General features: G+C 40.5%; 2 protein-coding genes across 2 annotated transcripts; both read left to right on the forward strand.

Annotated features, from left to right (window-relative positions):
• The first annotated feature begins 9,800 nt into the window (after positions 1-9,800).
• On the forward strand, positions 9,801-12,266 carry LOC145766053 (uncharacterized). Its single transcript, XM_082577707.1, has one exon. It carries the CDS (start codon positions 9,801-9,803, stop codon positions 12,264-12,266), a length of 2,466 nt encoding a protein of 821 aa, XP_082433833.1.
• Positions 12,267-13,937: 1,671 nt separating this feature from the next.
• Positions 13,938-15,095, forward strand: LOC145766054 (uncharacterized). The gene has a single exon (XM_082577708.1). The coding sequence runs from the start codon at positions 13,938-13,940 to the stop codon at positions 15,093-15,095; it is 1,158 nt and encodes a 385-aa protein (XP_082433834.1).
• The last annotated feature ends 12,441 nt before the right edge of the window (positions 15,096-27,536 follow it).

Here is a 27,536-nt window from a genome sequence, read left to right on the forward strand (position 1 = left end):
ATAGTAGCTGTTCGTGGGCTTGTAGTTCAAATGCTTGTTGCAAAAAATTACATGTAAACTACTTACGCATGTGTAACTTGGGGTAAATTAAACTTATTTAAATTTTATGCAACATGGGACCTAGACTATTCCTGGAACAAGATTGAATGAAAGTTCAATGTTTCTTGAGACATCAGAACAATAGTAAAATTTTAATGTAGGCCACTGTGACCAAGATGTAACTAGTCAAGGAGATGTGTAAACACCACTGATATGGAAAATGCAATGTTTGGTACTTTTTTGGCTGGTTTATGTGCACAAACAAAAACAACAACATCCGCACCAAAACTGGGCGGTAGCCCAGTTTTGTTACTTTAAAATTAAAATTAGTTTTAAATTTAACATTAAATTTAAATTAAATTTAAATTTAAATTTTAAAATTTAAAAATAATTAAAAATAATAATTAATTAATAATGATTAAAATAATAATAAATAAATATTAATAAATAAATAATAATAATAATAATAATAATAATAATAATAATATATAATAATAATAATATATATATATATATATATATATATATATATAAATATATATATAATAATATAATAATAATAATAATAATAATAATAATAATAATAATAATAATAATAATAATAAATAATAATAATTAAAATAATAATTTAAAAATAATTAAAAATAAATTAAATTTAAAATTAGTTTTGTTAGTTTAAAATTGTTACTGGGCGGTAGCCCAGTAACGTACCAAGAAATAAAATGTTAAGGGAGCAAAAGTAACCGTTGGGTAGGCAAACGTCATTCAATATGAATAATGGTATTAAAACGTTATACTGCAATAGGACTAAAACATTTTTGTGGATAGCCATCAAGCCCTTTCCTCTCATATGTCCCTGCGGCAACCCCATCTAACTGTTAACTGTTTAGGTCTATGCTTCACCTGTCCCGCCACTTGCGACTTGAAAAAAAATTGCTAACCCACTCACCTTCACAATTATTTGCTTATTGATGTTATCATTAGAAAAGCAAATATGGGTGTAGCGGGGAGGGAAGGCGTGGGAAAAGTGGTTTTGTATGGGAATAACTTGGCAAGAGTTAACGCTTTGGTTTAAATCACAATCTTCATATTCCATGCTGTGCACTAGCTAGCTGATCCTACTGATACATCATTTAGCCTAAGTGGGTGTTTCAAAACCGCTGTTCTTGGAGCTTTCAGCTACTTAGTGGTTATGTAACAACCTGCGTTATCAGCTCTGTACCATAAACTTCACTATAGGCTACTACACCCCAGAAAACAAACATACATGACATTTCAACCTTTATGATTTGCTTTATTACCTAGATAGGCTATCCGCAACTCAGTCTTCTTCTGTGCTCTATTAGACGTGGATCCGTATAATGTTAAATTTTTCCGGCTAAGACCCAAGCTGCTGCTTCTTGGAACTGACTAAAAAGTTGTTTCTTTTGCTGCAGCGTTCAAGATTGCAGAATTTTACGTTTCACTGACCATGCAGAAACTTGCTGGAAACTGCATCACTTGAACCTGGCAGTTTGTCAAAAATGTCACAGTATCATTGTCGCTGAGGTCACGTCATGTGGTGGATGTACCAGTGGCGTAGCTAGGGGGAGGGGCGGACCGCCCCGGGCGGCACGTCTGGGGGGTGGCACTTTCAGACAGGACGTTTTTTTTTATAATGCAAAAGTACACAAAAAATAAAAGCAAACAGAATAGCAACGTTCAAAACACAGGGCCGGATTTAGCCTAAGCGCTGCCCTAGGCAGATACGAAAAGTGCCGCCCCCTAAAAAAAATTTTCGATGGTGCGCTACGATTTATATTTTCAATTCCTTACAAAAAAGTTATTTGCACAGTTTATTTGAATACATCAATGAATGTCATTGCATAATGAACTAATTGTTCAAAATCGCTTGCGGCGGGCTTTCTCTCTTGCAAACAAATCAATAATTTCTTCAAAATCTGTAGAAACAAGTAAAGATGAGTTAATCCTCAAAAATGTGAGATCATTCAAGCGATCATTCATGGTTTACATACTTTAAGCATCAAGGTAAGTACACAAAATAGCCTGCAACTTTTCCATCAACCTAACATTGGCTAAAAACATTTTTTCTAGGCTCCTTTAAATTTACTAACAGTGAAACAAACCGAACAAAGATTAATAAAAATTGCACAGACAAACCCTAGTCCTCCATACTAAGCGAGACAGAAAAATAAAACAAGCGCTAAGCAGCACATATTGTTGAAAACCAATCAAACGTGAAGTAGCCTACTCTAGGTGCGATAACTTGCCATAGCCTACATGACTTGTCGCACTGTTTATAAATGTGTGGGATGTGATAAAATATTTATTAACTCCTATATATCTGTTGTTAATTATTATATTCACGTACAGTATTATCATTTATCAATGTAATATATTCGTATATTTTGCCGCCCCCAATAGTTTGCCGCCCTAAGCAATTGCCTACTATGCCTACTGCTAAATCTTAAATATCAAAACATCTTGAATATCTAAAAACGTTTCAAATTTTCATGAATTTTTCTGCCGTTATGTTTTTAATACGTTACAAAATTCCTATACTAGCCTTTATTAAGCAGAGGCGGAAACATGCTCATCAAATTTGGGTAGCCTTGTAAAAGGTTACAAATTGATTATTTTAATTCTGCAGCAGTTTTTGTGCTTTTGCATTCAGTATATTACTAAATTATAGCGGTCAGTGGCGTAGCCAAAGGGGGGGAGGGTTGGGGGTTTCAACCCCCCCTTTTGAGAAAAACTAAATGGAGAAAACTGAATCACTTTTTGAATTTTACGAAGCAGATCTGCCGTGTATAAACGCCCTTGCTATTATAAGCTTATCTGAACTGCGTATATGTGGTATCGATGTCTTTTCAATTCTTCCCAAACCAGTTTGCCAAAAAGTGCTGTAAGTGCATTGCCATTTTGCCCGCAGTCAACGTTTCCAAACATTAATATTTTATATTTAATATTAATTTAATATTAATTACATTAACATTAATATTAATATTTTACTCCGCATTCTGGCTACTCTTCCAGTTAGCCTACCACTTGCACCAATGAAAGATCTTTTTCTGCTCTTCGAAGACTTAAACTTATTTAAGAAATTCAACCTCTGAAAACCGATTAAACGGTTTGGCTTTGGTTAATCTGTATAGAAAATTGGTCCCAACTGTTGAGGATGTCATTAACAAGATGTGTGAAAAGGTTCGTCGACTTCCTTTTTCCCTTTAGTTTCATCAGTATCAATGATTTTTTGCATTCTCATTGCTTGTGTTGATGATTTTTTCATAGCTGTTAGCTGTAAGCATGATTCTACTAATTCGACATGTTAAAGCAATTCTGGTGCTTTATCTTTTAAAATGAGTAAGAACTTGTGTGTCATATTATGCTTTATAATTCGAATGACCTTTCATAATTCATATAGCAGGGTGTGACCGCTCTACAACGGTTCAGTATCCATGGTATCCAGCTAACTCGTGCAGTCGATGGAAACACCGCAATATCTACAGCTGTGAAAAATTGCACTAACCTTTTATAGCCTATACCCGATTCCAGTGAATCGTTATACAAAATTTGAATATATCAGAAATAAAGTAACTTCTTTGTCTCAAAGCTTTTTGTCTGACACTCATTAAGATGTATGACGTCTATGACGTTACATTTTTTAAACTTCGGGTCAACTTTAAAACATAAAAGTTAGTGACTTACCGGAATAAGATCGTTTTTTGGATCAACCAAGGAGAAAATTGATAAATAATAAAACTGTAATAATCTCGCAAAAAAAAGCAATCAACCTATGTCTCTAAAAAAAGGTTTGCCTAATTTTAAACGAAACTGCATTAAAAGAGCTAGTTTTGCCAATACCAAACATTCAAATATCTCAGTCAGGAATTAGCAACAAGAAAACATAAAAACTTCAGCTTTATTTTCGAAATATGCCGAAGAAAACATGACCATTTTACAGGAATATTCATACCCACATTTTTGTTGAAAATGCTCTCAGAATGCACCAAATTCAAAGTAGTTTTTCAAAATTTTCTGGGGGAGGCCCCCCAGACCCCCCGCCGATAAGTGTCGTCTTCGGCGAGTACGCCGTCGGGCTTCGCCCGCCGGCCGTCAAAACCCCTCTCTTTCACAATTCCTGGCCACGCTACTGATAATGGTACGTTTGTCTGACTGTACACCGCAAATTGAAAATAGCACGTTGCGTATTGCAGTGCTGATAAAAAAACGCATTTCATTTTCACATACTTTTTCTTGAAGGGGCGGCAAAATCTGAATCCGCCCCGGGCGGCACATTCCCTAGCTACGCCACTGGGATGTACGCTGCACGTGCGGTTTCTACGACGCAGCAAAGAGTCTACTGAAGTCAAGTTTTAATAAAGCTAGAAATCAAACATCTCAATGACCAGCAACTTAGACTTTTTTTGTAGTTGGTTTGAACTCGGAAGCATTACTAAACATAAATAAAACAATAAATACTGTCAATACTACAAAATAAAATACAAAATAGTTACAAAATAAATATAATAAATATTATATACAAAATAGTTATTACTCTCTAAGTTTAAACCCTTGACAGCCTGTTTCACCCTAAAAGGAGGATCATCAGAAGGTTCTTATTAAAATAGAATCTTTTCAGGATTGGCTGTCAAGTGTTTAGTGAAACAGGCTGTCAAGCGTGTAAAGTAAAAAGGTGAGTCCCATACTTAAGGAACGAGAAGATAAGGTTCTCATTAGACTAAGCCTTCGGCACTAACATATTTGATCAATTGATTTAATAAAAATAAATAAAGATTTTTAAATGGCTGCTAAGCTGTTAGCAAGAGCTCACAACTCCAACAATCCTGAAGTTGCTGTTTGCGCCACACATGTCACAATACGTGTTCATAGATGCAACGATGTTCATCACATAAATGACATAATTGCGTCACAATGTTTTCGATGGAAGAAGCGGATCCGCAAACCATGCAGAGCTACAGCGTTGAGGTTACACTTTCATTGAGCATACATTGTGAGTTTTGTAATTGTATTTTTTCATTTTGGATTGTATTCATCATAGCAATAATTATTACAGCATACATGCACGCAATGAACAATATATTGTCAAAGGAGGGCAGTAGCGTGCTACTTTTTTGTTAGCAACAGCGGTAGTGGCGCTACATTTTTGTTTTTGTAGCGGGTGCAGTAGCAGCGCTACTTTTTCCCTAATGTAGCGGTAGAGGACACGTGCTGCGAAAAAGAAAATTAGAACATCTCTTTCTCACAGGCAAAATGGAAGGGAAGCGTGCCCAAGGCAGACAAAGATTAATTTACTTGAAGTGCCTCTGACAGGTGAATAAATTCGCTAAATTTACCTAAGATACTAAAAAGATGACACTAACAAACTTCCTTGACCAGCAAATCGTAAAAAATATCAACAGGCTACTAAGTTACACGCTTGCAAACTTTCGTTGACATCGGCGAATCTGGCACTCATTTAATTGCAAAAATAATAACGGCAACACCGCTGTAACGTCACCGTAAGCGGGAAAGATACATTCCTTCTCTGTGGTGACTTGGTAAGGTATAGTGCGGCTAGTGCAAAACGTGAATGTGTGGGGCTCTGTTGGTCTAAAGCATGTGCAGATTAAGAATTACCAAAATGAAAAAATGAATTTATTATTACTATCAAGTTTCGATCAAATAGGTTGAGTTTATTTTTATCAAACAGCATCTCAATTCAATTGAAATTGCAGTTTCATAGGGCTACAATTTTGATACTTTTTTATTTGTCCTAATCTGGCTATAGCCATTTGCAGTGTAACAACAGTAGCTCACAAACAGTAGCCTACCTTTAATTTGTGGTTGAGACAATGCCTACAAATCGCTGTTATGTGTCAGTGACAAAGACCGTGTTCTTTCTTTTCACGCTTTCCCACAAAACAAGGTGCTGAGAAGAAAATGGTCAAAGTTTTCTTCAAGTGTTCGAAAGTGGGATGGGCCATACAAAACTAGTCGTATATGTTCTCTTTACTTCACTGAAGATGATTTTGTTATGGTGGTGCGTTTGCCACAACTAACACTCTAGGTGGTGCGTTTGCCACAAATGCGAGTCTATGTCTCAGCCCAATGAATGAATATGTTGCCATGAAGTGCCACAGACGAATAAACTTTTAAAGAAGTACGCCTCTAGTTGTGTTACAAATTTGACCGATTTTGAGGCACACTTACATCCTGCAGTTCTGAGGACTTTTTTATGAGGAGCAGGAAGAACTGGAGAAAAAACAATAAACCGAAAGGAGAAAACGGAGACCTATCAAAAGAGTAAGGATGCTACATTAGGCTAAAAATACCCTAAACGCTAAAGAATGCACACTAAAAGAAGTGATTTTATTTCCATGCAGGCAGTATCGGATAGTTGCCTACAGGCATGTGTTGTTGGAAACAGCGGTCGCACATTGTATCTTTCTTTGTGTATTTACCGCCACCTAGTGTGTTGATCCTGTATTTGGCAACTCTGTTTCTCGTACATTTTATCTGCCATGAGTTGTAATTGTCTTTTCGATCGTCGGTGTTGGATCGCTCGGATGTGTGGTCTGGTCAATATTTTTTTGTAAATTGTTTGGTGCAGAGTCACTTAAAGTAAATCCCTGATCTCAATGGTACGGTTGTAGATTCTCGGCTGGTACAGTGTTAGGAATTCGGTAGTACTAATTGCTGTGCCCCTGTGGATTCTCTAGTAGTCAGGTAGCTTTATTTTGGGTTTCTCTCGCATCGAACGATCAGCAAGACCCACCACACTAAGAAGAAATATTTGGTAGGTACAGAATATTTTTTACATTCATTTACAAAAAAATAAGATAAGTGCTTGTTTATTATTTGTCACTATTTATCGGTTAGTGAACTTTATTTGTGTAGTCTAGCTCTGTGTGAGTTAACTATATTTTCGGGGACAGGATCGGCAACCTGTCAAACTTATTGTGTTGAAGCTCAAGGTAAATGCTTGGGCACTGAATTCACTATTTATCGGTTAGTGACGTTGATTCTTTATTTGTTGTGGGCTAACTTTGTAGTTAGCTACTGTATAGTCTTGAGGACAGTTGAAGCCTGTCTAGAGTACGTACCGTACTTGGTTAAGTTGTTACTGTTACTTTACCAACTAATTAAAGCGTAGCCTATTTAAGTTTGGTTATGGCTGATGAAGAGGTTAGTGGTTCTACACCTGAGGTTCAATTGGGTGCTAGCAATGCTCCACATAATACTCAAGAGGGTAGTGATTCGTCATCTGCTGTTGAATCACAAAGTGAGTCTGCTGAATCGAGTCATGGCAGTGATTCAACAGTGGTAATTAAATCCTTAAAACGAAAGTTATATCAAGTGCAGGTGAAGGTCGCTGCACTTAAAAGAAAATTTAATGCCTTGCAGTCTGAGCCCAACTCTCTGCACTTGATAGCCACATTAGAAAAGGAAGTTGATGATTACTGGGAAGAGATTTCAGTGCTTCATGTTGAAATCTTGGACCAGGAGTCGGCGTCAACAGAAAATTTAGAACTAAAAGCTGATCAGATTGAAGACTTAATTTGTAAATTGAAAGAGAGTTGTTTACTTGCTGTAAAAACTCCCAGTGGTGAAGATAGGTCTTCAGGTTCTTCGCTTCAATCTGCGGATAACCATGATGAACCTCGTCCAATACTAACTGGGGAGTTTGTTTCGGAGCGTCCCTTTGTGCCACCATCAGAAAAGGTTAGAGAGACCAGTGAGCCTTCAACATCTAGAGACATGCCGAATCACCTAGAGCATGCACCTACTGTTCCCAAGGTTGAGCAAATAAAGTCTGAATTTCCGCAGGCTAGGTACAGTGGTCAGGCTTTAAATCCTGATGCTTACCCTTATGCTGCAAGGCCTACGGTGGTAGAAGAGGTGGTCCAAGGGAATGCCAGTGTGTGTCATCCCCTGGCATATCGTGGACCTATCTCGGCTCCACCTGCTCCTAGGTTGGTATTGGATAAATTTGATGGAGATGTCATAAAGTTCTGGAATTTCAAGAAGAGATTCAGGCGCCATGTCGAGGAAGTGTACCCGTATTTTGAGGACCGCATGGCATTTTTAGAAAGCATGTGCATAGGGAAGGCCCATGAAGTTATAGCTGGCCTGAGTTGTCTCATCAGCAGCGAGGAGGCCTACATCAAAGCCTGGTCGCGTCTGGAGCAACGATTTGGAGATTCAAGAAAATTGATGCTTCGGTTGCGACAGGAACTTCTTGAGGGCCCGCCTATAAAGGAAGGTGATGCTGAAGCATTGCTTCAGTTAAGTGACCGCATGTACCGATGTGAGGTGAGCTTTCAAGGTTGGGATAAGGCCTGGATGCTAGATAGCCAGGACCTTATGCATGGCCTCTTTGAAAGATTGCCTTTCAAAGTGCGGTCACAGTTTGTTGCTGTAAGCAATGAGAGAGGTGGAGGGACCTTTGTGGATTTGAGGCTTCTCACTGAAAGGGCGGCGTCAGAAGCTGAAAGCGAGTACGGCCTGTTGCTGAGTAAAAAGAAGGACAGGGGGGTTGGTCAGCAGCGAACGAATGCAGAACATGGAGGTGGTAGAAGGTTTTGTGCTTCCCAGCAAGTGGTGAACCCTTCGGCTTCAGGCGCGAGGAGATCCTGTGTCTGCTGCCAAAAGGAACACCCGCTGTGGAAGTGCGATACTTTCCAAGCTAAGACTGTTGAAGGCAGAAGGGCCTTTGTAAAAGAAAAAAGACTGTGTTATGTTTGTTTACTGCCAGGCCATCAGGTTGCCCAGTGCAAAAGTAAGCTATTTTATAGAGAGTGCAGCCATAAGCACAACTCACTTTTGCACTACAGTAGGGACAGACAAAGTGAAGAAAGCTCTTTGGCAAATGAGGTGAACCCTAAAATAGCCTGTTCCACCAATGTAAAACAAAGTGAGTGCACCATATTCAAAGTGGTCCCGGTGAAGTTTTGGGCGAACAACAGTTTCAATTTTGTTCATACCTATGCCTTCATCGACGAGGGATCTAATGTTAACCTTTGCTCTTCAAGTTTAGCGGAGCGTCTGGGTGTGTCTCTTACTGCCACCAACATTGAGTTAGTCACAACAAATGCGACGTCAGCACTGAGCAAACGGGTAGATGGCATGGGTGTCCAAGGTGTGGATGAGGAGTCTGCCTTCATGTTAAATGATGTGTTTGTTGTAGATGAAGTTGTCGATGTTAGCAGCAGCATACCCGGTGCTGAATTAGTAGATGCGTTTCCACATTTAAAAGGTTGAACTTCCCTGTTCTAGAGGAGAAAAAAGTAGAATTGTTACTGGGGAGTGAGCTTCATCAGGCATTCCTGCTAAAAGATGTGGTTCAAGGAAAGCCTGGTGAGCCATGTGGGTTGCGTACGGCTTTGGGTTGGACTGTATATGGTGCCAATAGTGGAGACAAAGAGCTGCAAGTTGTGCCACGCTTCATGGTGAACTTTGTTGAAGGTTGAGAGAAAAACGAAGAGTCATGTGAGCAGATCCTTAAGATCTTAGCTCAGGATTTCAATGACTGTAACAATGTGGCGACCCAGCGTGCTCTTTCTCAGGAGGATAAACAGGCACTTGGGACTTTGGAAAGGACGGTAAAGAAGGTAGATGGTCATTATTCTGTTGGCTTGTTGTGGAAGGGAGATTACCCCCATTTGTCAGACAGCAGGAAATTGGCTGAAAGGAGGCTATATAGTCTGCAAAGAAAATTCTTTTCAAATCCTGAATTATTGCAAAAGTACTCACACAAAATGTCTGAATATGTCACTAAGTTCGCTGAGCCTGTTCCTAATGAGCAGCCAGCCAATGGTAAAACCTTTTTTATTCCACATCACTGCACCTCTGAATCGGTAAAATTTAGAGTGGTGTTTGACTGCAGTGCTCGCAGCAACGGCAGGTCTTTAAATGATGAATTGCTACATGGTCCTGACCTCACCAATGATGTCATTGGGGTGTTATTGCGGTTTCGACAACACCCTACAGCAATTATTGGTGATATTAAAGGCATGTTTTCTCAGGTTTTAGTGGAAGAGGATGATAGAGATGCACTGCGGTTCTTGTGGTTTGAGAAGGGTGATGTGAGTCGGGATCCTGTGGAATATCGTATGAAGACCCACGTGTTCGGCGCCAAATCGTCACCTTGCTGTGCGGCATTTGCTCTGAGGAGGACAGCGATGGACAATCTTTCTGGGGCTGATGTGGCAACTACGGACACGGTAGAAAATAATATTCATGTTGATGATTGGTGCATGTCTTGCACAACAGAAAGTGAAGCACTTAAATTAGTCACCCAGCTTCGCCACTTACTGGCAACTGGTGGTTTTCATATAACCAAATTTGTGTCTAACAGTTGGAAGGTCCTGTCAACTATCCCTGAAGATGACCTGGCAGACGGTGTCGATTTAAGTGCAGGCAAGCTTCCGATAACAAAAGCACTGGGTGTTGACTGGGATGTTGCCACAGACAAAATTCATGCTCGGGTGGGGATTGCTCAAAAGTCTATTACTCGGCGGGGCATCCTCTCTATGATAAATCAAACGTATGATCCATTGGGGATGATACAACCCTTTTTGCTCACAGCTAAAATAATCCTTCAAAAAGCCTGCTTTGCCAAATTGGGGTGGGATGAAGAGATAAATCTTCCTGATTTAAAGTTAAGTTGGGAAAAATGGTTAAATTTATTGCCTGAGACTGTGAACTTACAGCTTGATCGTTGTATTTTGTGTGCTGGCAAGCAATTGGTTAGGATCGAGTTGCACAATTTTTCTGATGCCAGCTCAGTTGGTTATGGTGTTTGCTCGTATGCTAGATGCATGTATGCAGATGGCACAGTACAGTGTCGTTTTGTGATGGGCAAGTCACGTGTTGCACCTCTTAAAAGGGTAACAATTACCAGACTGGAATTGGCAGCTGCAGTTCTTGCAGCCAAGCTAAGTGTTGTTATTTGTAAAGAGCTTAATTTTACATTCAATGGTGTATTTTTTTGGACGGATGCCTCAGTAGTGTTGCGATACTTGCACAATACGTCCACACGTTTTGAATTGTTTGTAGCCAATCGTATTGAAATGTTGCATACTCTTTCTTCAGTCGATCAATGGCGATTTGTACCTGGGGATCTCAACCCAGCTGATATTGGCTCTCGTAGTGTATTACCTGGTAAAATTGATCGTTTATTTTTGTGGTTGAATGGACCGTCATTTTTGTTAAATAGTGAGGACAAATGGCCTCGGCAGCCTGATTTTTTGACTGATTCAGCCGAGGATGGCTCGGAAGTTTGTAAGAGACAATGCTCCGCCCAAGTTGCTTGTTCTGATTCTGAAGTCGTCCTGACCCCGCTGTTTGCACGGTACTCGGATCTCGACAGGTTACAGCAAGCCGTTGCGTGGCTTATGCGTTTCAAGGTCTATTTGCGCTGGAAGTGTTCTGCAGTTTCCTGTCCTCCTCCTGTCGGGTGTCTATCAGCTGAAGAAAGAAGAGAGGCACTAACAGCTATTCTTAAAGTCTCCCAAGCACAAGCCTTTCCAGGTGTGGTGGAGAAGCTCTCAAGTTCGAGTGCATCGGAAAGTTCTGTTGTCTCCATCACCGAAGCGCAGTTAACGGAGTGTGCTGAGCTACGAAAGCTACAATCGTTAAGTCCATTTGTGTCTTCAGGAGTGCTGCGTGTGGAAGGTCGGCTGCAAAATTCTTCTCTGGCCTTCGAAAACAAGCATCCTGTGTTATTACCTCACAACCACCTGATAACTGATCTGTTAATCAAGTTTCACCACGAGCGAGAGGGACACATGGGTGTTGGTCATGTGCTTGCCGACATGAACAGATCCTACTGGATTGTTAAAGGAAGGTCGGCTGTCAAGAAAGTTTTAATCAATTGTCCTACATGTCGCTTTTGGAAGGCCAGTACTGGCCGACAGCAGATGGCTAGTTTGCCCCAACAAAGAGTGACAGAATCAACACCCTTCATTGCAATTGGTACAGATTTAATGGGCCCGATTATGGTGACTATTGGACGTAGTCGAGTGAAGAGATACATCTGCATCTTCAACTGCATGACCACCAGGGCTGTGCATTTGGAAGTGGTCCCATCACTAAACACTGACGCTTTCATCCAAGCTTACAAGCGTTTTTGCAATCGCAGGAATGTGAGACCAACTGACATTTACAGTGACAATGGTGGTAATTTTGTAGCTGCAGAAACCAAGTTAAAGGAGGTAACTTGACATTTTAACCCGCCTCGTGCCTCACATCAAGGGGGCTTTTACGAAGTGTTTTTCAGAATCTTCAGGAAGATTTTTCGCTCTATTGTAGCTGAAGCCACCCTCGGGGAATTTGAATTGCTAACATACACGTCTGAGATCGAACGAATAATCAACAATCGTCCGATAACTGGTTGTCTCTCCCGTCGTCTCCTGATGATATGGCTACTTTAAGCCCAAATGCTATCCTTACTGGTACTGTTGTCAAAGAAAGTGAATCAGAAGACCTTTCCAAAGCTGATGTCTATCGCCGTTCGTGGAAGAAAACGCAATATTTGGCAAACAAGTTTTGGGAGCAGTGGGCAAAGCAATATCTGCCATTACTTCAGCCCAAGCAGAAATGGTTTGGTGCTTCACCGAACTTGCAACCTGGTGACTTGGTGTTGGTCAAAGACGATCTGACAGAGAGAGGCCGGTGGCCTAAAGCAATCGTAATTGAAACTTTACCTGACAATGCTGGACTAGTGAGACGGGTACGTGTGCGCACAGCGGATGGGTCGATTTTCATGAGAGACATTCGAAAGATTTGTTTGCTGGAAGGCGCTATCAATCAATGAACAGACATTTGTGTTGGCTGCCATGTGAGGCTTATGTTATATTGCATCGTTTGTTATATTGTAGGAGTAGTGTAAGTGTAACATTTTTATTAGTTTTCTGTTTGCAGCGCGCGAGCGCTAGAGCCATAAGTACAGACTGTTTGTGATTTCGTGTTTTAAATAAGTCAGTAAGTCTGTGTAGTACACGCAATGCTGTCATTGCTTCGGCTGCTCTCGTTTGTTAGTTTTTGTTTGTTAAATTAAAATCTTGCAGCTCTTGTACCTTTGATGCTACGATGCGGTGCTGCTTACCATTTTGTGTTTATTTTATTTAGGTCTTTGGCAGTGCAGGATTAAGGTGGATGCTATTGATGCTGCAGCATTAGGCCCATTCCTGAAATAGGCCCAGACGAAAACAGACGTGAATTTTCCGGACGCTGAACAGTTTTCCTTTGCTTAATTAACCCACAAATAATTCTTATTATGAAATTTGTAGTCCGACTTTCGCACGCCTAGGCACAGTGTTACGCCTAGGCACGTAAGATAAAGCAAGATTTTGGCATAGACTACTTATTTAAGATGAAAAATTATAACACTTTTCGAGCTGTTTCAGGGCCCTTCATTACTTCAGCCGCAGATAAGATGCACGGCTTTATTAACTCTTCCCCAATCGTGTACGCTTTTTTTGGTTTTAACTATTCGTAGAGAAACTAGATAGGATTCATGAAGAAAGGATTTTTCGGTAGTCGTCATTTTTTCATTTGCTTTTTTTAATCGTTCATATCAGAGAATATTCGTCCAAAATATTCAAGTGGCTTGCCTTCAAGATTGTTGTGCTTTGAATGAAAGTGACGAACAACTTCAGAAGGTTTCATAACGTCATTTGGCAGAATTTGGGAGCACACCAAACATTAGGGCCGTGACGATTGTTCACTACCCGGATTTTCACTACCCGCCATTTTCCTATTCTGAAGGAAAATGGCTTGGATGTTACTAACTGCAGAGGCCAGTCGTATGACAATGCGTCAAACATGTCAGGACGGTACAACGGTGTCCAGGCAATTGTGAAGCGAGAATGTAAATATGCTGCTTTTATTCCATGCTGCAACCACAGTTCCTGGTAGGAGACCAGGCTGTTAATAGCTGCGCTGGCTGTACCAGGTTTTTTCATTTTGTCAATGGACTATACGTTTTCTTGTCTGAATCGACATATCGCTGGCAGAAACTGAAGAATCGCTGCACATTAACGCTCAAAGGTTTGTCTGGAACCCGATGGTGTGAACGTGCAGATGCTGTCAAAGCGCTAGTAGAAGGGTGGAAGAGCATTCAAGAAGTCCTGGTTGAGCTTGCGGCAGATAAGGAGCAGAAGGCCGATACGAGAAACCAGGCCGACGGATTTTCGCGCAGGATGGACGAACTTGAGACAGCAGTTATGGCGACTGCCTGGAACGATATCCTATGCCGTCTCAACAGTACGAGCATTAGCCTCCAAGACCCTACAGTCAGTCTGAATACGGCAACTAGTTTATTGGCATCACTGGTCGACACGATTCAATTTGCACGGGACAGACTTGACGTGTATGAGCAGATGGCGATCGAAAAGGTTCCTCACGGCGAATACAAGGCTGAAGAACGTCGAGGCCGTAAGCGAAAGCGAATGCCTGATGAAGGAGCTGCAAACGAAGAAAACCTCACCCCTAGGGAAACATTCAAAACCCATATATATCTGGTCATGATCGACAGACTGTTAGCTGAACTGGAAAAGCGAATGAAGGCGTATGAGGATATATCTACAACATTCGGATTTCTTTCGGAGCTAACGTCATTGAGCATAAAGCAGATCGAGAATAAAGCTCAAAATCTCGTTTCCTCGTATCCAGATGACTTGGAAGACACGCTGGTGGCTGAGCTCATACAGTTTGCTGCATTTATGCGCACCCAGAAATCGGTGAGTGTGAACGAGTCAGCAGAGCTTACCATGTACAAGCTTTTGTCGTCGTTGAACCTTTCTCAAACATTTCCAAACGTCGAGATTGCTTTGCGCATCTATCTGTGCTTGATGGTGTCTAATGCCTCCGGCGAGCGGAGCTTCTCAAAACTGGGAATAGTCAAAGGAGAGCTGCGGTCCTCGATGAGGGAGGAAAGGCTAAACATGCTGGCGCTTATGAGCATTGAACATGAGGTGCTGAGCAGCCTTGACTGCACTGACATGATCGAAGATTTCGCGCTTGCTAAGGCTCGAAAAACAGTAGTATAAGTAAGCAGCACTAGCGCAGCATTGACAATATGCCAACGTTAAGTTGATCTGGATTAGCCTTTTCTTCATTAACTCCGCTTTTCAGGCAATATTGGTATTGAATTGTGTTGGTGTTACATAGCCTGGTGTTACTCTCGAGTTTTTACGATAACACGTCGTTATTATTGTTCATGTTCATTAAAATTTGGCTGACTGCGTCGAAAGCAATAAAGGCTCTTTGGTCGGTCTGATTACGCGTGTAGCCTACGATGGAGTCAGAGTGTCGAATGCATAGGCCTACGTACCAATGCCTAGAAAAAATAGGCCTGTTTTTGCGCTGCAGCATCAGGCCCAGTTTCGTCTTAATCCGGCCCTGGTCTTTGGTACGCCATTGAATTTGTGACTGCTTCTCTAAAGGCGTCATTGATGCTTTAATTTAAATTAACGTCTTGCAGCTTTGTGTCATTAATTGCAAAGATAGTAGTATCGTACTGCATTGCCATTTTGTGTCATCGTGTATGTTTATTTTGTGTTTTGTGACATCATATTGATGTAGCTGTTTTTTAGTTTAAAGGTGCCATCATTTTCAATTATTATCTACCCTTTCAATTAACATCTTGCAGTAGTGACGCAAGATAGTAGACTTTGGCTGCTTTACCAATTTGTGCTACTGTTTATGTTCATTTTGTAAGTATCTTAGTTTATGTTAATATACTGTAGTGTATACTGTATATGTTAAGGAATTATGTTGTGCCTTGTCACACATTGCATTCTTGGTTTTGGTGCTATTTCTCTAGTTTTAAAAGCGCCATTATTAACTGCCGCTTTTAGGGGTGAGAATGTTGGAAACAGCGGTCGCACATTGTATCTTTCTTTGTGTATTTACCGCCACCTAGTGTGTTGATCCTGTATTTGGCAACTCTGTTTCTCGTACATTTTATCTGCCATGAGTTGTAATTGTCTTTTCGATCGTCGGTGTTGGATCGCTCGGATGTGTGGTCTGGTCAATATTTTTTTGTAAATTGTTTGGTGCAGAGTCACTTAAAGTAAATCCCTGATCTCAATGGTACGGTTGTAGATTCTCGGCTGGTACAGTGTTAGGAATTCGGTAGTACTAATTGCTGTGCCCCTGTGGATTCTCTAGTAGTCAGGTAGCTTTATTTTGGGTTTCTCTCGCATCGAACGATCAGCAAGACCCACCACACTAAGAAGAAATATTTGGTAGATATACAGAATATTTCTTACATGTGTTGGAGTGGATACCATACTACAAGGACTATCAACACCTAGTATTCAAAAAAACGTAATGGGTCATTCCAACAAGATTCTACCCTTTCACATGGAGCTAAGAGAACGCAAAACTGGCTTTCAGCCAATGTGGCATTTTTCATTTCCAAGGAAAAATGGCCTCCTTTATCCTCAAACCTGAATCCGCTAGACTTTGGCATCTGGTCTTACCTGGAGAGCAAGGTTTCGACGAAACACCACCAAAGTTTGGAAGCGCTGAAGGCTAATCTGAAAAAAGAATCAGCCAAAATACCTCAAAGAGTTATTCGTGTCTCTTGCAGGTCCTTTTCGAAGCGTCTCCGACTTGTTATCGACGCAAATGGCGGACACATTGAATAAAACTTGTTTTTCCTAAATATTTATTTATTTGACTATAATATCATATGTTTATTACTCAAAAATTGTCTACCATTTGTTAAATACAGTTGTTTGAAGTTATACTGTTAATTATTGATGACCCTGTATGCTTCTCCTGTCCGGCCACGGATTGCAACTTGAAAAAAATTGCTAGCCCACTCACCTTCACAATTATTTGCTTATTGATGTTAACATTAGAAAAGCAAATATGGGTGTAGCGGGGAGGGAGGCGTGGGAAATGTGGTTTTGTGTGGGAATAACTTGGCAATAGTTAACGCTTTGGTTTATATCATAATCTTCATATACCATGCCGTGCACTAGCTTGCTGACCCTATACTGATACATCATTTAGTGCAGGGCTTCTCAAACTTTTTTGCTCGCGACCCTTTTTTTATGCCTAAAATTTTCCGCGACCCTTCATGGTAGAAATGATGAACAATGCGAAATATACATTTGTGATATTTATGGAAAGGTTTAATTCGCATGAATACTAAAAACAACTTAACGATACTCGAAGCCTATCACTTTACATTTTACAATTTACACGTAGCCAACTGAAAAAAAAAACAAAAAAACTAAAGACCAAACACATTTATTCAGTGTGATGGATGCGACCGCTTTTTGCTACAAAGCAAGTCCAGCCGTGGATCAATGTGCTAGTCCCAAGGCTGTTTCAATGATTCTTAGGCTGTTCGATTTTGATGGTGTTGGTTTTGTTTTGATTGCCATCAACGTTGGAAACGCTGAATCTTACAAATTGTTGTCGGCTCCAGCTCGTGTCCGAACATTTGTTTTATCATCAAATCGAGTTTCGCTTTGGATGGAGATATCGGATGTGGCTTTGGAATCCCATAGTCTATGGTGGAAAAGACGTGGGCATAAATCACATTGCATGGAGGGTGGGGAACGTCGTCTTTTTAGCCGTTAGCCTTTTGTATGCTTCTTTTTTTTTTTTAAATTCCGTGCTTTCACTAGTTTTATTCCTTCAGGTTGACATGTCACTAGCAAGTTGTTTCCACGATTCTACATCAATGTTTGCTTGATTGAGGAAGCCTTTAGCTGATCATTGTAATTAAATCGTAGGTGAGACGATCCTCCCAACTAGTGCTTAGCATTTGCGTCTGTTTTTGCGGCTAAAAATTTTCAACACAAATACGTCGATACAAACGGCAGTAGTGCGGTTATCCCTACTGCTGACTCAGAGAATAGTAGGTATTCCGCTTTAACGCAAAGCCAAAAAGTGTAAAGCTTTTTTGCACAAAATTCATAAATTTCCAGAAAATTTAAACTTCCAATCAGAGATAGATCAGTAAATTCTTCCTGAGAAAGGTGCTCGGTACTTTGTTTTTGCGTTGTAAATAGATTAGGTTTTGGATCCAATGTAATTTGGTAGAAAATACTTCTGAAACTGTTTCAACAGATTTGGCAAATGGTTAATAACCAGAGGTCTAATAACATTTGATTTTACATCATTGTCAGTCAAAAACTCTTCAGTAAATGAGAACATTTCAAATGGACCATTTTCAACCTGGTGTTCATTTTCAAGCAGATGTTTAAATTTTTTGTTCTTATTTTTGATGAACTTTTCAAATTTAGAATTCAATGTAAAAACATTGATGTTTTTGTTTGGAAGAGACAAGTTAAGTTCGTTCAGTTTTTCAAGCAAATTTGATAAATAGCTTAATTTTAAAAACCAGATGTCATTACTGTAATATTGGAAACGTGCCTTTAAACTTTTAATTTATTTGACAACTTGCAGCTAATGAAAATGTTGCTGCTGATGAAAACGTTGCTGCTGATGAAAACGTTATCTGTTTGTTTATGACAGTTCGTCCGAGATAGTTAGACGTCAAGGATTCCTCGAAACATCACATGGTGTCAGAAGTGGGATTCGAACCCACACCTCCATCTGGAGTCAATCGTTTTTCAATAATAGGCTAGGTCAATCGTTTCAGTGCCGCAGCTATGTGGGCGTTTACGTTGCTAGTTTATGTTGAAGTCTGAGTAGCCTACATGTTGAGATTCAAACAAAGTTATCTGTTTGTTCAAAAAATAGAAATAAAAAGGAGTCCGCGAAACATTACAATTACGAAAATAGTGGATTCAGTTTGCCTTTTTTTTCGTTAGAAAAATCACGTCTCCAATTTTTAACACTAATAGCCCTTTGAAGCTTTAACTTTTCAAAGCTATCTTACTTCACATTGCAACAAAAAGGCTTTAAATTCTGATTTCATTTTACCACATCAATTTCTAAAAATAGAAGTATTGAGCGTGCGACTTTCATAGTTAACAACTTGCGTGGAAGTGTTAATATATAGACAGTACTTTGTGAAAAATCGGTACACTCTCTGCGACTCCCATAAAGTTCGTTACGCAACCCCTTGCGGGTCGCGACTCCCAGTTTGGGAAGCCCTGATTTAGTGTAAGTAGCAGTGTTTCAAAACCGCTGTTCTTGGAGCTTCCAGCTAGTTAATGGTTATGTAACAATTAACCTGCGTCATCAGATCTGTACCATAAACCTCAGTAGGCTACTACACCCCAGAAAACAAACATACATGACTTTTCAACATTTTTCAACATTTTTGAAGATGGTTAAGAAGATTGGCTTCCTTGCATTCTCGTCCACTTAATCTAAATCTTCAACCACCAGATGTAAGCCTGGATACGACAAACAAAAACAAACCTTTATGATTTGCTTTACTGCACAGATAGGCTATCCGCAACTTTCAGTCTTCTGTACTCTCTTAGACGTGGGTCTATATAATGTTCAATCTATCCAGCAAGACCCAAGCTGATGTTTCTTGGAAATGACTAAAAAGTTGTTTCTTTTGCTGCAGCGCTCGAGATTGCAGAATTATACGTTTCACTGACCATGCAGAAACTTGCTGGAAACTGCAACAGTTGAACCTGGCAGTTTGTCAAAAATGTCACAGTACCATTGTCGCTGAGGTCACGTCATGTGGTGGATGTACGCTGCACGTGCGGTTTCTACGACGCAGCAAAGAGTCTACTGAAGTCAAGTTTTAATAAAGCTAGAAATCAAACATCTCAATGACCAGCAACTTAGACTTTTTTTGTAGTTGGTTTGAACTCGGAAGCATTACTAAACATAAATAAAACAATAAATACTATCAATACTACAAAAGATGTAGACCAGGTCACCCTGATGACCCAAGACATCGAGGACAGCTTCTCGGCAAAAAAGAAGGCTGGCGCCGTGTTTGTCGATCTCACGGCTGCCTACGACACTGTATGGCACAGCGGCCTTACCTGCAAACTACTTCGTCTCCTTCCTGACAGGCACATGGTCCATATGATTATGGAACTTGTGCAAAACCGCAGCTTTACTCTTTCCACCGGTAGCGGCCGACGAAGTAGACTACGTCGACTCAGGAACGGCGTCCCACAGGGCTCTGTCCTGGCTCCCCTCCTCTTTAACACTTACATCTATGACCTGCCTGACACCATCTCCAGGAAGTATGCTTACGCAGACGATCTGGCTCTCCTGCATCCAGCCGGAGACTGGCAGTCAATGGAGAGGAACCTAAGCCAGGACATGTCAACTATATCAACATATCTCCAGAAATGGAAGCTACAGCTCAGCAAGGCAAAGACAGTGTCGGCGGCCTTCCATCTAAACAACAAGGAAGCAAAACGTGAGATCAACATTACCACCGATGACGAACACCTCCCCTACTGCGCCGAACCCACCTACCTCGGCGTAACCCTGGACAGGTCACTCACGTACCGACGACACCTGGAGTCACTGCGCAAAAAACTATCGGCGCGCGTTGCACTTTTGAGGCGGCTGGCGGGTTCCGGCTGGGGAGCTGATGCGAAAACCCTTCGCACAGCTACCTTGGCCCTTGTCCATTCTGCCGCTGAGTACTGCGCACCAGTGTGGTGCCGCAGCTCTCACACCCGCCACATTGACACCGCCATCAATGACGCACTACGCACTGTGACTGGATGCCTGCGTCCCACTCCAACGGACTGCCTTCCCATCCTTGCAGGCATCCAACCTGCTGAGCTTCGCCGTAAAGGAGCCATGATTTCCCTTGCTCGTCGCGCACTGGACCCCGACCACCTCCTCCACAGTGCACTCCAGCGCCTACCTGGAGGACAGCAGCGACTGAAATCAAGACGCCCATTTGTGCCCGCCGCACAACAGCTTCTGAACAACGTTGAAGATCTTGGAATAAGTGCGGCACACTGGACGAACTACACATGGAACATGGAGTGGCAAAACAACACCTCCCGACTCCATGATTTCCTACCCGACGTCGATCCCCACCCTCCGGGAATGTCCCTCGCAAGACTTGCGTGGGTCCGGCTTAACCGCCTACGAACCGGCGTCGGTCGCTTTCGTTCAGACATGTGCAGATGGGGCCTGGCTCCCTCACCGGGATGCGAGTGTGGCGCCACAGACCAGACAGTAGATCATGTCGTCCATGACTGCCCAATCCATCAACCACCACATGGAACGCTTGGACTGAAGACCCTGGATGACGAGACTGTAGAGTGGCTGATGACATCATGCCCAAACATATAGTCCCGAAGAACAGCTCATACGACGAAGAAGAATACTACAAAATAAAATACAAAATAGTTACAAAATAAATTTAATAAATATTATATACAAAATAGTTATTACTCTCTAAGTTTAAACCCTTGACAGCATGTTTCACCCTAAAAGGAGGATCATCAGAAGGTTCTTATTAAAATAGAATCTTTTCAGGATTGGCTGTCAAGTGCTCAGTGAAACAGGCTGTCAAGCGTGTAGAGAGTAATAACTACAGTATATTTGATCAATTGATTTAATAAAAATAAATAAAGATTTTTAAATGGCTGCTAAGCTGTTAGCAAGAGCTCACAACTCCAACAATCCTGAAGTTGCTGTTTGCGCCACACATGTCACAATACGTGTTCATAGATGCAACGATGTTTATCACATAAATGACATAATTGCGTCACAATGTTTTCGATGGAAGAAGCGGATCCGCAAACGTTGCAGAGCTACAGCGTTGAGGTTACACTTTCATTGAGCATACATTGTGAGTTTTGTAATTGTATTTTTTCATTTTGGATTGTATTCATCATAGCAATAATTATTACAGCATACATGCACGCAATGAACAATATATTGTCAAAGGAGGGCAGTAGCGTGCTACTTTTTTGTTAGCAACAGCGGTAGTGGCGCTACATTTTTGTTTCTGTAGCGGGTGCAGTAGCAGCGCTACTTTTTCTCTAACGTAGCGGTAGAGGACACGTGCTGCAAAAAAGAAAATTAGAACATCTCTTTCTCACAGGCAAAATGGAAGGGAAGCGTGCCCAAGGCAGACAAAGATTAATTTACTTGAAGTGTCTCTGACAGGTAATTCGCTAAATTTACCTAAGATACTAAAAAGATGACACTAACAAACTTCCTTGACCAGCAAATCGTAAAAAATATCAACAGGCTACTAAGTTACACGCTTGCAAACTTTCGTTGACATCGGCGAATCTGGCACTCATTTAATTGCGAAAATAATAACGGCAACACCGCTGTGACGTCACCGTAAGTGGGAAAGATACATTCCTTCTCTGTGGTGACTTGGTAAGGTATAGTGCAGCTACTGCAAAATGTGAATGTGTGGGGCTCTGTTGGTCTAAAGCATGTGCAGATTAAGAATTACCAAAATGAAAAAGTGAATTTATTATTACTATCAAGTTTAGATCAAATAGGTTGAGTTTATTTTTATCAATCAGCATCTCAATTCAATTGAAATTGCAGTTTCATAGGGCTACAATTTTGATACTTTTTTATTTGTCCTAATCTGGCTATAGCCATTTGTAGTGTAACAACAGTAGCTCACAAACAGTAGCCTACCTTTAATTTGTGGTTGAGACAATGCCTACAAATCGCTGTTATGTGTCAGTGACAAAGACCGTGTTCTTTCTTTTCACGCTTTCCCACAAAACAAGGCGCTGAGAAGAAAATGGTCAAAGTTTTCTTCAAGTGTTCGAAAGAGGGATGGGCCATACAAAACTAGTCGTATATGTTCTCTTCACTTCACTGAAGATGATTTTGTTATGGTGGTGCGTTTGCGACAACTAACACTCTAGGTGGTGCGTTTGCCACAAATGCGAGTCTATGCCCCAGCCCAATGAATGTGTATGTTGCCATGAAGTGAAACAGACGAATAAACGTTTAAAGAAGTACGCCTCTAGTTGTGTTACAAATTTGACCGATTTTGAGGCACACTTACATCCTGCAGTTCTGAGGACTTTTTTATGAGGAGCAGGAAGAACTGGAGAAAAAACAATAAACCGAAAGGAGAAAACGGAGACCTATCAAAAGAGTAAGGATGCTACATTAGGCTAAAAATACCCTAAACGCTAAAGAATGCACACTAAAAGAAGTGATTTTATTTCCATGCAGGCAGTATCGGTTAGTTGCCTACAGGCATGTGTTGGAGTGGATACCATACTACAAGGACTATCAACACCTAATATTGGAACTTGTAATTTTGACATATCATGGATGCAAGTTTGTTTCTGTCTTGACTCTTTGTTGCTAGTGTAGATATTTTAGTGTAATGTTTACTCAGGGATATCTAGAGAAGGGGATATGAAGGCTCGCAGCGATTGCCTTATTCTCATGACACTACCAGGGCGGTAGTTTGTAGTGCTTTAAACATGTGATTCTTTTTAAAATCGTAGAAAGTTTTGTAGTGCAGCTGGTACAGTGAGCTACAGGAGACAGTTAACAAATGTTACGCAGAGAATATTTAAAGAATGCTTGTTCACAAAGACAGTTGAAAAGTTACCAGTAAGCTGTTTTTTTAACAAAACCTTTGCAGTAGGCTAGATGTAAAGCAAGTATACGGGTAGTTGAATTAACAAGCAACCATGAGCATGCTGTGAATATCCAGGCCTGATGCTAATAGCGCAAAGCAAGTTATTATAACAAGATTTATTAAACTACTATCGGCAGGGCCTTCAAGAGCCCTACCGGGCCCCGGTGCAGATGTTGCTGCCGGGCCCCCCAGCGCAAGCAAAATTTGCGGTGCGCGTTCTTACAAAGGATAAATTAGGTTAAAGTGTTAACACCCCAATTATTTCACAAACAATGCACTATTGTAAATATAACTTTAAATTCACAGATACACACTAGTTATACACAAAGATAAAATGCTGTAAAAGGCTAAAACACTACATAGTGTAAATATAGCCTCAATAGCGTTGTCAGATATGGAATTCTGCCCTAATTTGAGGAAAAGTTTATAGCTGTTGAAAACAAAAACTTGTATTTTGGATATTTTTTTAGTCCTGGTCAAAGATCAAAACCCTAACCTTTCCTAACTCTAACCCTTCCTAACTCTGGCAACACCTGATTGTAACCATGGCAACAAGTGGGTAAAATCAGCCATTTCGAAGATAAAAATTGCAATACTATCCGACATGGCTGACATAGCATTGCATATGTGTGCTTACAGCTTTACATTAACATACAATACCATTTCTGACCTTGAAATCTGCAGAGACTAGGGCAGTAAACTTAGGATGAATGCATTGCTATTGTTCATGACATTAAGAAATGCCAACTTCAGTATAAGAAATACCAACTTCATATAAGAAATACCAACTTCATATAAGAAATACCAACTTCAAAATATTAAAAAATTTTTATGCAAAATTGACCTTAACATGCAAATTTAAACATTTTATTGGCCCCCTGAACGCAAAAAAATGAAAATATTGTTGTTCTAAAAAAGGGCATACCCATGAGGGGGCCTATTCAAAATACACAACTAATTCATATAAAAAACAATATTTTATGCAAAATCGACCTGAGCACGCAAATTTAAACATTTTGTCGGGTCCCCCTAAACTCAAAAAATTGAAAATTCTGTAATTTTAAAAAAGGGCATAGCCTAGGCTACCCATAAGGGGGCCCCATTCGACATACAGAACTAATATAAAAACAATATTTTATGCAAAATCGTTGAAATCAATCTTTTTATCGCGCGAATTTAGACGTTTTGTCGGGCCTCCTTGAATTCACCGGGCCCCGGTGCAATGCACCGGTTGTCCCCCCCCCCTCTTGTGGGCCCTGACTATCGGTGCCAATTGTCATTTTACGATAAACATAGATTATTTACGATAAACAAAAGCCCTTCTATTGTCAGACGTAATAAAAGCTTTCGTATCCCCTTCTTTAGATATCTCTGTGTTTACTAAATGTTTATCATCGACTTGGCCGAGGGTGGCTGCTTGACTCGAAGACCGTCATGGTCACTTCGCAGCTTCCGGTTGTGATTCACTTACTTCAACGATGCAGTGTACATTTGTTATTTTTCTTTGTTTCAATTGTGTTCGTTAAGCGTGCTGCATCATTTAATGATTTTGCTGTTATAATATTGCACAACAAAATAAACCAATCAATCAATCTTGGAAGCAACAATCGGATTGTGCTGCCGTCATGCATTGTTTGGGGAATCCGAAACAATTTTCCAGATCCAGATTGCCGTTACACCGGATTTCAATGGCCAACTGAAGGCACATTATGAGAGAGAGAGAACTTTTATTTATTTTTAAATAGTGATGATGAATTAAATATGAATGATGATTTGTACGATTTCTTAATTTTTCACTTCAAGTATATTTTAGGTTTTGTAGGAACGTATGCAGTACAGTTTTATTAAACTGCAAAAAACAATAAATCTTTGAAAAAACCAACTGCTTGTACCAACTCCGAACAAACTGTGAACCACCAATTACATCTAGGAAACGTTTGTTTCATCTGTCGCTAACGACGCCCACTTAGGATGATGTAATACCACCAAAGTCGTCCCAGAGCAGTGAAATATGAAGTTTAGCCTGTGGTGGCGCTGCAGAGAAGGCGTTTGATATAAATTACGTCCTAACCAGTCGAGCTACGAGGTTAAGATTAAACAGTTCGCTAAGTATAATTCTGCGCTAGGAAATGCTTTAAAAAGTTACTATACTTGGATCCAACCTGTCAGGGGCACTTTAAACCAACAAACCGACAAAACCAACACTAACATACACATGTAATACACGCAGTAAACAACAGAGAATCTTGGAAACTTTTCATACAAGAAACATTCAATGCTTGGAATCAAGTGCGACAAAAAAAGAAGAAGCGCTAGAGGAAAAGCGCTACATTTGCTTCAGTCATACTTCCGCTACTTGCTACTTTCCAATTTAAAGTGAAAAAAAATAAATTGTTTTATAAATTTTTGATAGAAACACTGAAGCATCAGACAACATTCCACCTAAAACCTGTTTTCCTTAATGAAGTTGAGATGGCAGTGAAAACAAATGCGGTATACGCGCTGAATGGTGACATCATTCGTTTTCAAGGTCACTTGAACTTTACAAGATACCTGGATAGGGCTTTCCAGTGTCAGTTAAAGACAAAGCTAGCGCGTAAAAGTAGCGATAGCTCGTGGAAGTAGCCGTAACGCGCGCTACTTTTGGCTACTTCAGGCTGAACATGATCTTCTAGTGCAGTGTGTCAGACGAGGTTGGAAGGTTCTTTACCTCAAGGAATTGATCTTCGTTAATTAATAAAATATCATCATCGTCACTAGTTTGCTGCAACTTTTTTATTATTTATACGACGTTTTGTTTCTTCAACTTGTTTTCATTGCTTTAGGCCAGGCCCGTAGTTGCCGGGGGGACTTGGGGAGGCAATGCCCCCCCAAGCTCAAAGCTTTTAGTTATTTCTTTGTAAAAACATAAGCATTTTAAAACGTTTGTCTGACAATCTGCTGCGTTTGGGACGCATAATGTCCTTTCCAAGTGAAAACATGCGTTCCACAGCCGCGCTGGATGGTATTGGTGTGTTGTATTTCAAAAACATGCCTTGAAAACGTTTACTCTGAAAGGTATCACTATTCTAAGCGTTCTGTGATGGTTTAGCATATGTAGCCTAAATCTTTTAGTGAGGTCCACTGCACCAACATCGCTCTTTTCAGGGGCACAGAGCTCTTGAAATAAAGTATCTTCAACCTCCGTGATGACATTCATTAATTTTTCGCTTTCTCTCTCTGATCCCTCGTGCTCTTTGTTTCAAAGTTCTAAAAATCCACATTTTCAACTGCTTAAAATTTTTAATTTTTTGTCCTGAAAACACCAGGAATGGCATTTTAGAGCATATAAAAGTGCAAAATTTTCTGGGGGTGCATGCCCCCAGACCCCCCTAGGAGGCTCGCGCCTTCGGCGCTTGTCCTGTCACTTTATGACGTCATATTTAACATCACCATTTACAGCACCCCCATGGCCAAAAGTCACGAGCCGCCACTGGTACATAGCCTTTTACTTCGCAACAGCTTTTGAGCCCCCCCAAGCTAAAATGTATAATTACGGGCCTGCTTTAGGCAAATGATAAACACAATGGGTAACATGTTTTATGTGTAAAAACCTGGGAGCAAACCAATGCCTACCAAAACCAAAGGCAAATGGCCATTTGATCCTGAGCTCTTTACTGAAGTGTACACTTTGTTGACACTCGTATTAATCAGTTGACAATCGTATGTTTTTTTCTGAATGTTAATCAGTTGTGAAGAGCTCCGCTTGGAGCAGAGACCCGTCTTTTGGTGATTGTTATTCACAATTGTTCAAACACTTCAATTGTTTGACGTGGCACAGAACAGTTTCCGATGTTCAAGCAGTACCAGGTGAAACATCCCAATTTTTACTGAGCCACAAAATACAATCGGGACATTGAGAGTTTATTTAAGATTGTTTGAGCAGTTTAAAAGTTCAGAAGTTGTAGTTTGTGTTCAAACATTTCATAGCCTATTAAAA

Source organism: Aplidium turbinatum, chromosome 3 (assembly GCF_918807975.1).
Source record: "Aplidium turbinatum chromosome 3, kaAplTurb1.1, whole genome shotgun sequence".
NCBI classification, from domain to species: Eukaryota; Metazoa; Chordata; class Ascidiacea; order Aplousobranchia; family Polyclinidae; genus Aplidium; species Aplidium turbinatum.

Coding starts and splice junctions, on each gene's coding strand:
- LOC145766053 (XM_082577707.1), top strand. CDS start 9,801: ATGTCTGAATATGTCACTAAGTTCGCTGAGCCTGTTCCTAATGAGCAG.
- LOC145766054 (XM_082577708.1), top strand. CDS start 13,938: ATGCTGCAACCACAGTTCCTGGTAGGAGACCAGGCTGTTAATAGCTGC.